The 16,094-nt window shown below is 42.8% G+C and overlaps 1 protein-coding gene across 3 annotated transcripts in view; it reads right to left on the bottom strand.

Annotated features, from left to right (window-relative positions):
* The window catches only part of zgc:162698 (Transmembrane protein 87A-like), a 33,258-nt gene extending 24,277 nt beyond the window's left edge, over positions 1-8,981 (bottom strand). Inside the window, exons 1-8 of one of the 3 annotated variants that reach the window (XM_057839053.1) lie at positions 8,752-8,981; positions 8,620-8,692; positions 8,420-8,517; positions 5,046-5,165; positions 2,126-2,179; positions 1,861-2,004; positions 1,637-1,769; positions 1,501-1,562 (exon numbers count right to left, since the gene is read on the bottom strand). In XM_057839053.1, the coding sequence (XP_057695036.1) occupies positions 1,501-1,562; positions 1,637-1,769; positions 1,861-2,004; positions 2,126-2,179; positions 5,046-5,165; positions 8,420-8,517; positions 8,620-8,692; positions 8,752-8,877 (810 nt within the window). In that variant the 5' untranslated portion in view covers positions 8,878-8,981. The remainder of the gene's footprint in view (positions 1-1,500; positions 1,563-1,636; positions 1,770-1,860; positions 2,005-2,125; positions 2,180-5,045; positions 5,166-8,419; positions 8,518-8,619; positions 8,693-8,751) is intronic. The other 2 variants (XM_057839052.1, XM_057839051.1) reach the window with 2 other exon arrangements.
* Between the last annotated feature and the right edge of the window lie 7,113 nt (positions 8,982-16,094).

Raw genomic sequence — 16,094 nt, 5'->3', positions numbered from 1 at the left:
AGGTTACTTCCTGTTGATTTCAAGTCATTTCCCTATCCGTAACCTAAAATTAAAAGAATGTGACCTGTAAATGCCTCAAAACAACAGGAAGTGACCCATTTACAGGTCCTTTCCGGTTCATTTTAGACAATTTCAGGTTACTTCCTGTTGATTTTGAGTCACTTCTTTTTCACAGTAACCCAAAATCAACAGGAAGCTACTCGTAACTGCCCCAAAAGCAAAAGGAGTGTCCAAAAATCAACAAGAAATGACCTCAAATGCCCAATTTTAGGGAAATTACAGGTTACTTCCCGTTGATTTTGAGTGATTTCCCTATCTGTAACCTAAAATTAAAAGAATGTGACCTGTAAATGCCTCAAAACAACAGGAAGGGACCCATTTACAGGTCCTTTCCGGTTCATTTTAGAGAATTTCAGGTTACTTCCTGTTGATTTTGGGTCATTTGCCTTTTCACAGTAACCCAAAATCAACAGGAAGTGTCACTTCCCTTTCAGATACCCAAAATCTACAGGTAGTGACCTGTAAATTCAACCGAAATCAACAGGGAGTGACTGGTAATTGCCCCAAAAGCAAACGGAAGTGACCAAAAATCAACAGGAAATGACCTCAAATGCCCCATTTTAGGGAAATTAAGTTACTTCCTGTTGATTTTGGGTCATTTGCCTTTCTGTGCCCAAAATCAACAGGATGTGACCTGTAAATGCCTCAAAATTAACAGGAAGTGACCCATTTGCAGTTTTTTTCCATTTAATCTTGGGGCATTTACGGGTCATTTTCCATTGATTTTGGGGTATTTACGGGTCACTTCCAATTGATTTTGGGTTACTGAAAAGGAAGCGACTCCAAATAAACAGGAAATGACATGAAAAGCCCCATTTTAGGGCAATTACAGGTTACTTCCTTGTTGATTTGGAGTCACTTCCCAAAATAAGCGAGAAGTGACCGGTAAAGGCCCAGAAATCAACAGGAAGTGATCTGTTACCTCCAGGAAGTGACCTTGAAATGCTCCCAAATCAACAGGAAGTAACCTGTCAATGGGTCTCTTCCTGTTGATTTTGGGTCACTGAAAAGGAAGTGACTCCAAATCAACTCGGAAATTACCCCTAACTGCCCTAAAATGAGGCATTTAGCGTCATTTCCTGTTGATTTTGAGTCACTGCCTTTTCAGTAACCCAAAATCAACAAGGAAGTGGCCCGTAAATGGCCCAAAATCCACAGGGAGCGACCGAAAATCAACACGAAGTGATCTGAAATGCCTCCAAAATTGCGTGGCATTGGGCCGCCACTGACAGCCAATCGATGTCCGACCCGTTTGAGGTGGGAGGGTGGCAGCGAATGCACCCTCCCACCTCAAACGCGTCAGACGTCTACTCATGATAAACTAATTCTAATTCACAGGCGAAGGAACAAAAGAGTCATGTTTTTGATTCCCCGACCCGATACTGTCGCATCGCCATATCGTGAGATCAATGCAATCGTGAGCCTCCGAAAATGTCTCACCAGCATGAGCGGCCACTCCGAGGCTGAGAGGTAATCGCGAGGTCCCGTCGCGCTCACTTCGACTGTCAAGAAAAGCAGACACGTGGAGGACACGCGGGCGTGGAGGAAGGGGCGCCCACCGGAAACGTGTACTGACGCCGCAAATTCCAAGGGGCAGGCGCCGGATCCCCCTTCTGGCCGCCCACCTCGCGGACGCTCAGTAGGAAGAGGTACGGACCGTCCGCCCAGCTCTCGGCCACCGCGTCCAAGTGGGCATGTGCTGCGACGCTCTGGAGAAACAAAACGAAACAGGGAGTTAGCCACAGTTGTATATCCCCAGATAATTTCTCCAGAAAATGCATTTCTTTTACTTCAATGGACCTGTTTGGGAGCAATTTTGGTGTCTCCTGCAGAACTTTTATTCTTCTGCTTCTCCTCCTTCTTGTCCGTTCCTCCTGTTTGCACCTTGGGTTTAGGAAGCCCCGCATCTCTGTGGTTTCTGACGGGGGCCTTTGTATTGCTTGGCTGAAAAGGACCGGCGTGAAACATCAACAGTGACAGAGACCATAACTGCCTTAAGATGTCGGGTGGTGGCCAATCGGTTAAAAACAGCAGCTCAAGTTGAGTTTTTGCACACTTTGCTCACCTGAATTTGCAGTTCAGTCAATGGAGTTTTCTCTGTGAAGGTTTCCAGACCAAACTGTTGAAGAAAAAAACAACAACAACAAAACATCATTTTTACCACACACAGAAAGTCCGTCAGGCAGACACAATCAGTCGGACAGACAGAATCTGTAAGATTGTCTGTCAGACAGACATATACAATCCGTTAGATGGACAAAGACAGAGTCTATCAGACAGTCCGGCCAACAGTCCATCAGACAGACAGACAGTTTGTCCGTCAGAAAGGCAAACAGTTCATCAGACAGGTAGACTTACAGACAGACAGTGTCGGACAGACAGAAAGACACAAGCTGTCAGAGACAGAGAGACCACCACCCGACAGTCACAATCCATCAGACAGTCCGTCAGACAGACAGTCTGTTAGACACAGACAGTGTCAGACAGACAGATATGATGCAACAGAGACAAAGACAGAGGGAAAGACAGTCCATCAGACAGTTCGTCAGAGTCCATCAGATAGACAGTCACGATCTGTCAGACAGTCCGTCAGACAGAGACAGACAGTCCATCAGACAGTTCGTCAGACAGACAGATACGATGCATCAGAGACAAACACAGAGAGACACACAGTCCATCAGATGGTTCATCAGACAGTCCACCAGACAGACAGTCACGATCTGTCAGACAGTCCGTCAGACAGTCACAATCTATCAGTTAGTCTGTCAGACACCATGTCAGACAGACAGATACGATCAGTCAGAGAGACAGTCAATCAGACAGTTCGTCCGACAGACAGTCACAATCCATCAGACATTCTGTCAGACAGAGAGTCTGTTAGACACAGACAGTGTCAGACAGACAGATACGATGCATCAGAGACAGACAAAGACAGACAGTCCATTTGACAGAGACAGACTATCTGACGGTTCGTTAGACAGTTCATCTGACAATCATGATCTGTCAGCCCATCAGACATTCTCGATCCGTCAGATAGTCTGTCAGACTGACAGTCTGTCAGACACATACAGTGTCAGACACAGATACGATGCATCAGAGACAAAGACAGACACAGACAGACAGTCCATCTGACAGAGAGACAGTCTAACAGACAGCTCGTTAGACTGTTCATCAGACAGACAATCATGATCTGTCAACCCGTCAGTCTCAATCCGTCAGATAGTTTGTCAGACTGACAGTCTGTCAGACACTGTGTCAGACAGACAGATACGATCAGTCAGAGACGAAGACAGAGAGACAGTCCACAAGACAGACAGCCACAATCCATCACAGTTCGTCAGACAGATGGATGCAATCTGTCAGAGACAGACAGTTCATCAGAGTTTGTCAGACAGACAGTCAAAATCCGTCAGATAGTCTTTCAGACAAACAGTCTGTCAGACAGTCTCGATCTGTCAGACAGACAGACAGTTCATCAGACAGACACTCACAATCCATCAGACAGTTCGTCAGACAGTCCATCAAACAGTGCGTCAGACAGTCCATCAAACAGTGCGTCAGACAGACACAGTCCATCAGACAGTTCATCAGACAGTCCGTCAGACAGACAATCCCAACAGACTGATAGAATTCATCAAAGACAGTCCTTCAGACTCAGACAGTCTGTCAGACAGAGAGACAGACAGTCCATCATATAGACAGTCACGATCTGTCAGACAGTCCGTCAGACAGATAGATACGATCGGTCAGAGACAAAGACAGAGAGACAGTACGTCAGACAGACAGACAGTGACAACCCATCAGACAGTCTGTCAGAAGACAGACACAGTCCATCAGACAGACAGTCACGATCTGTCAGACAGAGAGACAAACAGACAGACCATCAGACAGACAGTCACAATCAGTCAGACAGTCCGTCAGGCAGATAGATGATCGGTCAGAGACAAAGACAGAGAGACAGTCCGTCAGACAGACAGAGACAACCCGTCCGATAGTCTGTCAGACAGACACAGTCCATCAGACAGTCCGTTAGACAGTCCCAACAGACAGATAGAATTTGTCAGACAAAGACAGTCCATCAGACTCAGACAGACAGTTCGTCAGACAGAGAGACAGACAGACCATCAGACAGACAGTCACAATCCATCAGACAGTCCGTCAGACAGATAGATTCAATCGGCTAAAGACAAAGACAGACAGTCCATCAGACAGCTCGTCAGACAGACAATCACAATCCTTAAGATCAGTCAGATACAAAGACAGAGAGACAGTCAATCAGACAGTTCGTCAGACAGACAGTCACAATCCATCAGACATTCCGTCAGACAGAGGGTCTGTTAGACACAGTGTCAGACAGACAGATACGATCAGTCAGAGACAAAGACAGAGAGACAGTCAATCAGACAGTTCGTCAGACAGACAGTCACAATCCATCAGACATTCCGTCAGACAGAGGGTCTGTTTGACACAGACAGTGTCAGACAGACAGATACAATCCGTCAGAGACAAAGACAGAGAGACGGACAGTCTGTCAGAGACAGATAGTCACAATCCGTCAGATAGTCCATCAGACAGACAGACAGTCAAAATTCGTTAGTCTTTCAGACAGACAGTCTATCAGACAGACAGACACATAGGATCCATCACAGACAAAAATAGAGAGACAGACCTAGACAGAGTCAGTCAGAGACAGACAGTCACGATCCGTCAGACAGTCCATCAGACAGACAGTCACGATGTGTCAGTCCGTCAGACAGAGTCTGTCAGACAGATAAAATCCGTCAGAGACAAAGACAGAGAGACAGACACAGACAAACAGGGTCAGCCAGAGACAGACAGTCACAATCTGTCAGATAGTCTGTCAGACAGAAATACCATCAGACAGTCCGTCAGACAGTCCCAATCCGACAGACAGTCCGTCAGACAGAAAGTTTGCCATACAGACAGTTTGTCTGTCAGACACACAGACAGACAGACAGACTTACTTTGTTGGGGTCCACTGGTGACTCGCAGGTGATAAGAGGGTACTGATGAAAGACATAGAAACCGCTTCCTCCTTCCTGCTTCACCTCCGTGGACCTGAAGTATTTTTCCGCTCGCAAGGTCTGGAAGGAGATTTTACGCCAGCCTGTAATTTTTCTAAACTGCTTCCAGTAGAGAACCACATCCTTTGGTGCTGTGTAGTGGACTATACCGATAGACCCTCAACTTCTATGAAGTGTGTATTCTTTTGTTGGAAGCCGAGAAATAAAGACGTGATCTTTTTGGCTACTCCTTACTTATTTTGAATTCTTAAACAGGTTGCGACAATGAGTCGACATTGATAATGTCAATTCATTGTTTGGAGACATGGTTGAACTTTTTTAAGCCTGAAAGCTGGGCGAGTTGATTCACATAAATTCATATAATTAATCATCTTCAATTCGCATGACCTCATTGTGACTTAACATAGATTTTCTTCATATCACAGTACATGTCTAATAAAAATCCAACAGGGCCAAGAACGAAAAGTGGTATTTGCCCTGTGGCAAAATGGATTTTGCCATGTGGGATTTTTTTTTTTTTTTTAGATGTGGCAAAATGAAATTTACCATGTGTCATTTTTTTGCCATGTGGCAAAATGGATTTCGCCATGTGGCATTTTATTTGCCATGTGTTTTTTTTTTTTTTTTTGCCATGTGGCAAAATGTATTTTGCCATGCGGCATTTTTTTGCCATGTGGCAAAATGTATTTTGCCCTGTGGCATTTTTCTTGCCATGTGGCAAAATAGATTTTGTCACGTCGCATTTTTTTGCCATGTGACAAAATGGATTTTGCCAAGTGGCTTTTTTTTTTTTTGCAATGTGAAAAAATGAATTTTTGAAATGTGGCATTTTTTGGCCATGTGGCAAATGGATTTTGCCATGTAGCTTTTTTTTTTTCAATGTGGCATTTATTTTTTTGCAATGTGACAAAATGGATTTTGCCATGTGGATTTTTTTTTGCCATGTGCCATAATGGATTTTGCCATGTGGCAATTTTTTGCCATGTGGCAAAATGGATTTTGCCATGTGGCATTTTTTTGCCATGTGAAAAAACTGATTTTGCCATGTGGTATTTTTTCCTGTGGCAAAATAGATTTTATCACGTGGCATTTTTTTTGCCATGTGACAAAATGGATTTTGCCACGTGGTTTTTTTTTTTTGCAATGTGAAAAAATGAATTTTTGAAATGTGGCATTTTTTGGCCATGTGGCAAATGGATTTTGCCATGTAGCATTTTTTTTGCCATGCGGCATTTTTTTTGCCATGTGGCAAAATGGATTTTGCCATGTGGCATGTTTTTGGCCATGGGGTTTTTCTTTTTTTTGCCATGCGGCATTTTTATCCTCGTGGTAAAATGGATCTTTGCCATGTGGCAAAAAAAAATGCCACATGGCAAATAACACTTTTGGTTCTCGCTGTCACTCAAAAATGTCTTAAATACTCATATTAATTCATTATTATTATTATTATTATATGGAATGCGATTCATCGCAATTAAACTCACGCTAATTTTGGTAATATCAGCCTATGTATTATATTGTAAACACTTTTTTTTTTTACCCTTTTTAAAATTAAAAAAACCCAAATATTCTGGTACATAAAGAATTAGGGGAATACTTAACTCATTCACTCCCAGCCATTTTCACCGGAGCAAGGCCCTTCGCTCCCGGCCATTTTACTGGATTTTGACTGATTTTGCACGGCCCACAAAAAAATCTGTTCTATTGCTATATAAACATGGAACCCACCAAAAGAAAGATTAGACTCTCTTCTTTCAGCAGAAAAAAAAAGTAAGTTCATACGTTATTTCATTCTTTAGAAATCAGCATTAGAAAATAGCTTAGTTTGAGCATTTTTCCAATTTCTGATGAAAAAACGGAGAAAATGAGCTTTTTGTAAACGCAAAAATTTCAAACATAATTTTGACTTTAACACGGCTATTTTTTGCTTCAGTGACATCCCAAACATCTGAATAATGTTTTCCTTTTACAAAATAACATGAACAACCAGCCAAATAGAGCTTTTCATAGCAAAGTAACAATTTACCTAACTGAGAGATGATGTTTGGTGGCTGCGACAGCGGTTAAACTTTTCCCTCATTGCCGACTGTCTCGTAAAGATGGATTTTTTTTAAAGTCTTTTTTTGTGGTGACCACTGTCTCGTTCACCAGGGGAACTTATGTTCCTGGGGGGGAACTGGTTTGGCCGTGCGCGTTTCCGTGCAGGACCCTCGAGCGTGCGGTGGACGTGAGCAGCAAGCTGCGGAGGGGCTCTGCTAGCTTCCCTAATAAAGTTGTACTGTTTGAATTGAGTTGTGGGCTCTTAACAAATGCGCTACTGCCCTCCAGTGGCCAGTTTTATTGCTTTAAAATGGGTTTTGAGGCTTGTTTTTTGTTTTGGCGATAGATCGAAAGCTCTAGATCAGCGGTCTCAAACCGACTCCACAAAGGGCCGCAGTGGGTCCTGGTTTTTGTTCCAACAGATCCAGCACAAACAGTTCAACCAATGAGGTTTCTACTAACATAAGCAGCACCTGATTGCAATCAACTGATTACACTTGTAAGAAACCAGATTGGTGAAAAGGTATTTGTCTCGTTTGGTTGGAATGAAATCCAGTACCCCCTGCGGCCCTTTGAGGACCGGTTTGAGACCACTGCTCTAGATGCTTCTTGTACAAAAAAACGCAAAAGACGTATAAATACGTAATCGGGACACTGAAGCATTTGGAAATAGAACGTATTTATACGGTTCCGGGAGCAAATGAGTTAAGGACATAAAAAATAGTACTGTTTAAAAAAAAAACAACACCACAGAAAATTAAAAATATGGCTTGAATTTAGAAATTATTAAAACAAAAAAAATGGTCAAAATGTTTTTTTCAATTTTGAAGAAATAAAAGACATGGAATAATTAATTTTAAAAATGTCATTAATTTTACTTCACAATTTTAGACATTTTTACCCCCCCCCCACCCCGTTTTAATTCAAAATATTTTGATTAAATAATTTCCAACATTTTATTTTGAATTCATTTTAAAATGTTTTATTTTTACTTACATTTCTGAAATACACTTTTATTTTTATCGATTTTTTAGGATTTTCCATTATTTTGTTGTCTTATTCAAATGAACTTTCTATACATTTTTGTTATTTTCATGTACTTAAGTATTACATTTAATTTTCTTTATTCAGTATTTTTATCCAAATCAATACCATGTTTTCATGTATGTATCATTTATTACTATTTCTCAACACTGACTTTTCTGTTTGTTATGTTTTTTAAGTGCCATTTCAGCGGAGATAAAAAATACAACACGTGAACGCATCTCACTTACGTCCAGACTGAAGACTTCATCGTAGCAACGAGAGCTCCTCAGGTACCAAGAGACGTTCAGGCGCACTGGAAAAGACGAGTTGCAGCTCTGGCCCGCCACTGCACCGTCAAATATAAACAAACACACACGCAGAGAACGCGTGAAACTCAAATAGTCCGCGTTGGGATGCGAGTTGACTTGTCTTTTTTAGGCGTGCGTACATTTAAGATGGATGACGCTGTTGTTGAAGAGCGTTTTAGCGAAGACGAAAAGGTTGTGCTTCCTCAAAGTTTCCTGGAAAACACAGAGACGGTTGCTCGTTGCCGTAGGGCAAGCGTCGGCGAAAGACTCACGTTGTCCACGTTCACAACCCATTTGCCCGGTTCCGATAGTGCGCAGCGGGGTTCGAGGAGTCCGGACAGCGCCAGCAGGAGGACCGTACTGGTCCACGGGGACCACAACGTCCGCTCGGCCGCCATTTGAGCAGCGAGCGAGCGAGGGAGAAAACTTGTTGGAGGGAGCCCGGTCCAACGCTTCACTTCCTACTTCCGGGTACGTCAAGGAGAAACACCAACCCATTGGTCGTTAGCCACAAGCTCCGCCCTTTTCTTCACCTCTCGCTATCGTGTTGTTTTATGTTGGCAGTTCGTTTAAATTGTACATTTTTTCTCCCTCAAATTATCAAATGACTTTCTTATATACTTGTGTACTGTACTTTTTGTATACTTTTCCCCCCCAATAATATTAAAAACATATATCATAAGCAAACAAACTACAATAACTGATTCGTCCCACAAAAATATTTTTGATTATTTTTGATTATTTTTTTGTTATTTTTATTTTTATCATTTGTTTATTTACTTTTGTCATTATTTTTCACCCAAAATATGACAGGAAGTGACACAAAACTAACAGGAAGTGACCCAAAATCAACAGGAAGTTACCCAGCTATTCTCCCAAATCAAGAGGAAATGGCCCAAAATGAACTGGAAGTGCTCTGGAATGTGGCCTGAATGGGTATATTGAACAAAAACTGGCCCAATATGAACAGGAAGTGACACAGGTATGCTTTCAAAATTGATAGGAAACGGCCCAAAATGAACAGGAAGTGACCTGGAATGGCTAAATCGAATAGAAAGTGGCCCAATATGAATAGGAAGTGACCCATGAAAGCGCCAAATTCAACAGGAAATGGCCCGAAATGAACAGGAAGTGGCCTGGAATGGCTAAATTGAACAGAAAGTGGCCCAGGATGAACAGGAAGTGACCTGGGTATGCTGTAAAAATCAACAGGAAATTGTCCAAACAGGAAGTGACCTAGGTATGCGCCTAAATACACAGGAAATGGCCCAAAATGAATCCGAAGTGACCTGAAATGGCTCCAAAATAAACAGGAAATGACCCAAAATCAACAGGAAGTGGCCTGGAGTGGGTAAATTGAACAGAAAGTGGCCCAGGATGAACAGGAAGTGACATAGGTATGCTCTAAAAATCAACAGGAAATTGTCCAAACAGGAAGTGACCTAGGTATGCGCCAAAATACACAGGAAGTGACCTGGAATGGCTCCAAAATCAACAGAAAGGGGCCTTAAATGAACAAGAAGTGACCCAGGTCTGCTCCAAAATCGACCGGAAGTGACCTAGAAATGCTTTCTTTTATACATTTTTTGCTATCTCACTGGTTGCCATTGAAATTGGACGTCTAGCGCCATCAAATTAGGTGTCTATTGTTCGCAATGGCAGTTAAATAACAGCAGAATTAGAGTTAGCCAGTAGAGGGCAGCCTTCTGTAAATTAGGAATTTGCCAGTAGAGAGCAGTGCGGAATTATTATTGCCTGCAGTTGAAAATTGCCTGTAAGTCACGAGATAGCCAGTAGAGGGAAGCATTTAACCTGTGATCGCATACGGATGCTTGACTGTCTCACTACGCATACAAATGGGTTATTTTATGTTATTCATTTTTTTATTTTATCAATGGCCTTTAACATCAAATCACATATTTTATTCATAAAAAAATCACGCCGCCATGGGGCACAACATTTCTATTCAGATTTTGCCAAAATCGTACCTTTCGGCCAAAATTTGCCCCAAAAAGTAGCCATTCATTTCTAATGGTTAAAATTTCCCATTCATTTCAATAGCACATAATTTCCATTCACTCCTATTGATTTCCAACCCAGGTCCCAGGACCCTATATCAACAGGAAGTAAACCCAAAATGCCCCCAAATCCACAGGAAGTGACCCTGAAATGCCCCCAGATCAGCAGGAAGTGACCCAATATGAACAGGAAGAGACCCTGAAATGCCCCAAATCAACAGGAAGTGACCCAATATGAACAGGAGATGACTCTGAAATGCCCCCAAAACAACAGGAAGTGACCTAATATTAACAGGACGTGACTCTGAAATGCCAAAATCAAAAGAAAGTGACCCAATATCTATAAGAAGTGATCCAATATGAACAGAAAGTAAACCTGTACTGCCCCAAAATAAACAGGAAATGACCCAATATGATCAGGACGTAACCCTGAAATGCCCCAAAATCAACAGGAAGTGACCTAATATGAACAGGAAGTGACCCTGGAATGCCTCAAAATCAACAGCAATTGACCTAATATGTACAGGAAGTGACCCATAAGTGACCCTGAATCAACAAGAAGTGAGCCCAAAACGCCTCCTTATCTACAGGAAGTGACCCAATTCTACAGGAAGTGACCCTGGAATGCCTCAAAATGAACAGGAAGTGACCTATTGTGTACAGCAAGTGAACACCAAATGACCCCGAACCAACAGAAAGTGATGCCAAAACCCCTCCATATCTACAAGAAGTGACCCAATAAAAACAGAAAGTGAACCTGAACTGCCCCAAAATTAACAGAAAGTGACCCTGTAATGGCTTTAAAGCAACAGGAAGTGACTCGATATCTCTACAAAATGACCCTAAAACGCCCCCAAAACAACAGGAAGTGCCCTAATATGAACAGGAAGTGACCCTAAAATGCCCCCAAAACAACAGGAAGTGACCTAATATAAACAGGAAGTGACCCTGAAATACCCCAAAATCAAAAGGAAATGACCCAATATCTACAGGAAGTGACCCAATATGAACAGGAAGTGGCCCTAAAATGCCCCGAAAACAATAGGAAGTGACCTAATATCTACAGGAAGTGACCCAATATGAACAGGAAGTGATCCTGAAATGCCCCCAAATCAACAGGAAGCTACCCAATATGAACAGGAAGTGACCCAAAAGTGCCCGTGAATCAACAGTAAGTGACGCCAAAACCCCTCCATATCTTCAGGAAGTGACCCAATATGAACAGGAAGTGAATCTGAACTGCCCCAAAATCAACAGTAAGTAACCTTGTAATGCCTCAAAATAAACAGGAAGTGACCTAATATGTACAGGAAGTGAACACGAAATGCCCGTGAATCAACAGGAAGTGACGCCAAAACCCCTCCATATCTACAGGAAGTGACCTAATATGAACAGAAAGTGAACCTGAACTGCCCCAAAATAAACAGGAAGTGACCCTGTAATGCCTTAAAAGCAACAGGAAGTGACTCGATCTCTCTACAAAATCACCCTGAAATACCCCCAAAACAACAGGAAGTGACCTAATACGAACAGGAAGTGGCCCTAAAATGCCCCGAAAACAATAGGAAGTGACCTAATCTAAACAGGAAGTGACCCTGAAATGCCCCAAAATCAAAAGGAAATGACCCAATATCTACGGGACGTGACCCAATATGAACAGGAAGTGACCCTGAAATGCCCGTGAATTAACAGGAAATGACCCCAAAACCCCTCCATATCTTCAGGAAGTGACCCAATATGAACAGGAAGTGAATCTGAACTGCCCCAAAATCAACAGGAAGTGACCCTATAATGCCTCAAAAGCAACAGGAAGTGACTCGATATCTCTACAAAGTGACCCTGAAATAGCTCCAAAACGACAGGAAATAACCCAATATAAACAGGAAGTGACCCTGAAATGCCACAACATCAAAAGGAAATGACCAAATATCGACAGGAAGTGACCCAATGTGAACAGTAAGTGACCCTAAAACGCCCCCAAAACAACAGGAAGTGACCTAATATGAACAGGAAGTGACCCTGAAATGCCACAACATCAAAAGGAAATGACCCAATATCGACAGGAAGTGACCCAATGTGAACAGGAAATGACCCTGAAATACCCTCAAATCAACAGGAAGTGACCCAATATGAACAGAAAGTGAACCTGTACTGCCCCAAAATAAACAGGAGGTGACCCAATATGAACAGGAAGTGACCCTTAAGTGCCCCAAATTCAAAAGGAAATGACCCAATATCTACGGGACGTGACCCAATATGAACAGGAAGTGACCCTTAAATGCCCTTGAATTAATAGGAAGTGACCCCAAAACCCCTCCATATCTTCAGGAAGTGACCCAATATGAACAGGAAGTGAATCTGAACTGCCCCAAAATCAACAGGAAGTGACCCTATAATGCCTCAAAAGCAACAGGAAGTGGCTCAATATCTCTACAAAGTGACCCTGAAATAGCTCCAAAACAACAGGAAATAACACAATATAAACAGGAAGTGACCCTGAAATGCCACAACATCAAAAGGAAATGACCCAATATCGACAGGAAGTGACCCAATGTGAACAGGTAGTGACCCTAAAACGCCCCCAAAACAACAGGAAGTGACCTAATATGAACAGGAAGTGACCCTGAAATGCCACAACATCAAAAGGAAATGACCCAATATCGACAGGAAGTGACCCAATGTGAACAGGAAGTGACCCTAAAACGCCCCCAAAACAACAGGAAGTGACTTAATATGAACAGGAAGTGACCCTGAAATGCCACATTATCAAAAGGAAATGACCCAATATCGACAGGAAGTGACCCAATATGAACAGGAAATGACCCTGAAATACCCTCAAATCAACAGGAAGTGACCCAATATGAACAGAAAGTCAACCTGTACTGCCCCAAAATAAACAGGAAGTGACCCAATATGAACAGGAAGTGACCCTGAAGTGCCCCAAATTCAACAGGAAGTGACCCAATATGAACAGGAAATGACCCTGAAATGCCCCCAAATTAACAGGAAGTGACCCAGAAGTGCCCGCGAATCAACAGGAAGTGACCCCGAAACCCCTCCATATCTACAGGAAGTGACCCAATATGAACAGAAAGTGAAACTAAACTGCTCCAAAATCAACAGGAAGTTACATGATATCTACAGGAAGTCCTCCACACAAAATAAAACTCATAGTTTTCAACATAATACTTCCCATTTTCTCTCCTACATCCTTGTGTTGCCTGCTATTCCCCCTTCTAACCACTAGACGTCAGTGTAGCCCACATCCAGTCGAAAATACATGCTTTCCCCCCAATAAAATCCAATCAGAAACACTACATAGATATTAAAAATAATTGCTACCATCCAATGACTTGAACATTCTCGAACCGTAGCGAGAAAAACACCAGGAAGCCCTATTTTTCTTGCAGTATTTTAAGAAAGTCCAAGGAATTGACATGGCGAGGCTTTGCATCTGGCGTTTTGCTATGCTCTGCCATGTTTCTGCCGCTTGTAGAGAGCGAGTTACAGCCCGCAGCTGCGCGTGCTATAAAAACACATCTGCCTGCGGCGCGCAAACCAACTCAAACTATTTTTAAGGGCCGTTCCGGGGTGAAAGCCAGGCGGGAAAAAAATGTATTCGTACCACACATTTCATTAAGCTGCAACCAAATGTGTGTGATTTTATATGATTTGTCTGCAAACAACTGGGAAGAGAAAGCCCAAAGTAGCTAGCAAACAAGCTAGCTTGACTGATTTAGAAAAGCATAAATATTGTATTTTTTTAGCTCTTAGCCTACTACTTTTTGTTGACATGAACAAGCAGCACCGTTCGCTACCTCCGTGACGTTGGCAGCCCATCAGACGCAAATTTATTTTTTAAAAATGATGTAAATCGTTTGTGCTAGGTTTGTACGTGTTTGTAATGTCACTCGGAGCTGTTCCGTATAAAACTCCCGCCGATAACAGAGCGTACCAACTCTCTCAATAACAGAGGAGTGTCCTAACAACTAGCACAAACGTAACACAAACAAACAGCACCCCTTCGGGTCCATTTTGCAGTAAATGGGGGGCTTGAGATTATAATTTCGAGTGACTAAGTCAATCGTAGCCCTTCGGTCGTGGCTGACGGAGCGTACCAACTACCTCAATAACAGAGGGGTGTCCCAAGAATTAGCGCAAATGCAGCACAAATAAATGGCACCGGTTCGGGTCCATTTTGCTGTAAATGGGGGGATTCAGATATTAATTTCGAGTGATGACGTCAATTGTAGCCCTTCGATCGCGGCTGACGGAGTATACCAACTCTCTCAATAACAGAGGGGTGTCCCAACAATTAGCGCAAACATAGCACAAACAAATGGCACCCTTTCGGGTCTATTTTACTGTAAAAGGGGAAATTGAGATATTAATTTCGAATGATGACGTCATTCGCAGCTTTTCCGTATCCAACTCCCGTGGCTGACGGAGCGTACCAACTCTCTGAATAACAGAGGGGTGTCCCAACAATTAGCGCGAACGTGGCACACAATAATGGCACTTTTTTGGGTCAATTTTAGAGTAAATGGGGGGGCTTAAGATATTCATTTTGAGTGATGGCGTAAATTATAGCACTTCGGTCACGGCTGACGGAGCATACCAACTCTCAGAATAACAGAGGGGTGTCCCAACAACTTGCGCAAATGTAGCACAAACAAATGGACCCCCTTCGGGTCCATTTTGCGGTGAATGGGGAACTTGAGATATTAATTTCGAGTGATGATGTTAATCGTAGCCCTTCGGTCGCGGCTGACGGAGCGTACCAACTACCTCAATAACAGAGGGGTGTCCCAAGAATTAGCGCAAATGCAGCACAAATAAATGGCACCGGTTCGGGTCCATTTTGCTGTAAATGGGGGGATTCTGATGTTAATTTCGAGTGATGACGTCAATTGTAGCCCTTCGGTCGCGGCTGACGGAGTGTACCAACTCTCTCAATAACAGAGGGGTGTCCCAACAATTAGCGCAAACGTAGCACAAACAAATGGCACACTTTCGGGTCTATTTTACTGTGAAAGGGGAAATTGAGATATTAATTTCGAATGATGACGTCATTCGCAGCTTTTCCGTATCCAACTCCCGCGGCTGACGGAGCGTACCAACTCTCTGAATAACAGAGGGGTGTCCCAACAATTAGCGCGAACGTGGCACACAATGATGGCACTTTTTTGGGTCCATTTTAGAGGAAATGGGAGGCTTGAGATATTAATTTTGAGTCATGGCGTAAATCATAGCACTTTGGTCACGGCTGACGGAGGATACCAACTCTCAGAATAACAGAGGGGTGTTCCAACAACTTACGCAAACGTAGCACAAACAAATGGCCCCCCTTCGGGTCCATTTTGCGGTAAATGGGGGACTTGAGATATTAATTTCGAGTGATGATGTCAATCGTAGCCCTTCAGTCGCAGCTGACGGAGCGTACCAACTATCTCAATGACAGAGGGGTGTCCCAACAATTAGCGCAAATGTACCACAAACAAATGGCACCCTTTTGGGTCTATTTTACTGTAAAAGGGTATATTTTGCAGTGAATGGGGGGCTTTTAGGGCTTTTACGTGTCACTTCCTGTTGATTTT

This window comes from Corythoichthys intestinalis, chromosome 6 (assembly GCF_030265065.1).
Source record: "Corythoichthys intestinalis isolate RoL2023-P3 chromosome 6, ASM3026506v1, whole genome shotgun sequence".
In the NCBI taxonomy this organism is placed as follows: Eukaryota; Metazoa; Chordata; class Actinopteri; order Syngnathiformes; family Syngnathidae; genus Corythoichthys; species Corythoichthys intestinalis.
This window is presented reverse-complemented; position numbering and strand designations above follow the sequence as displayed.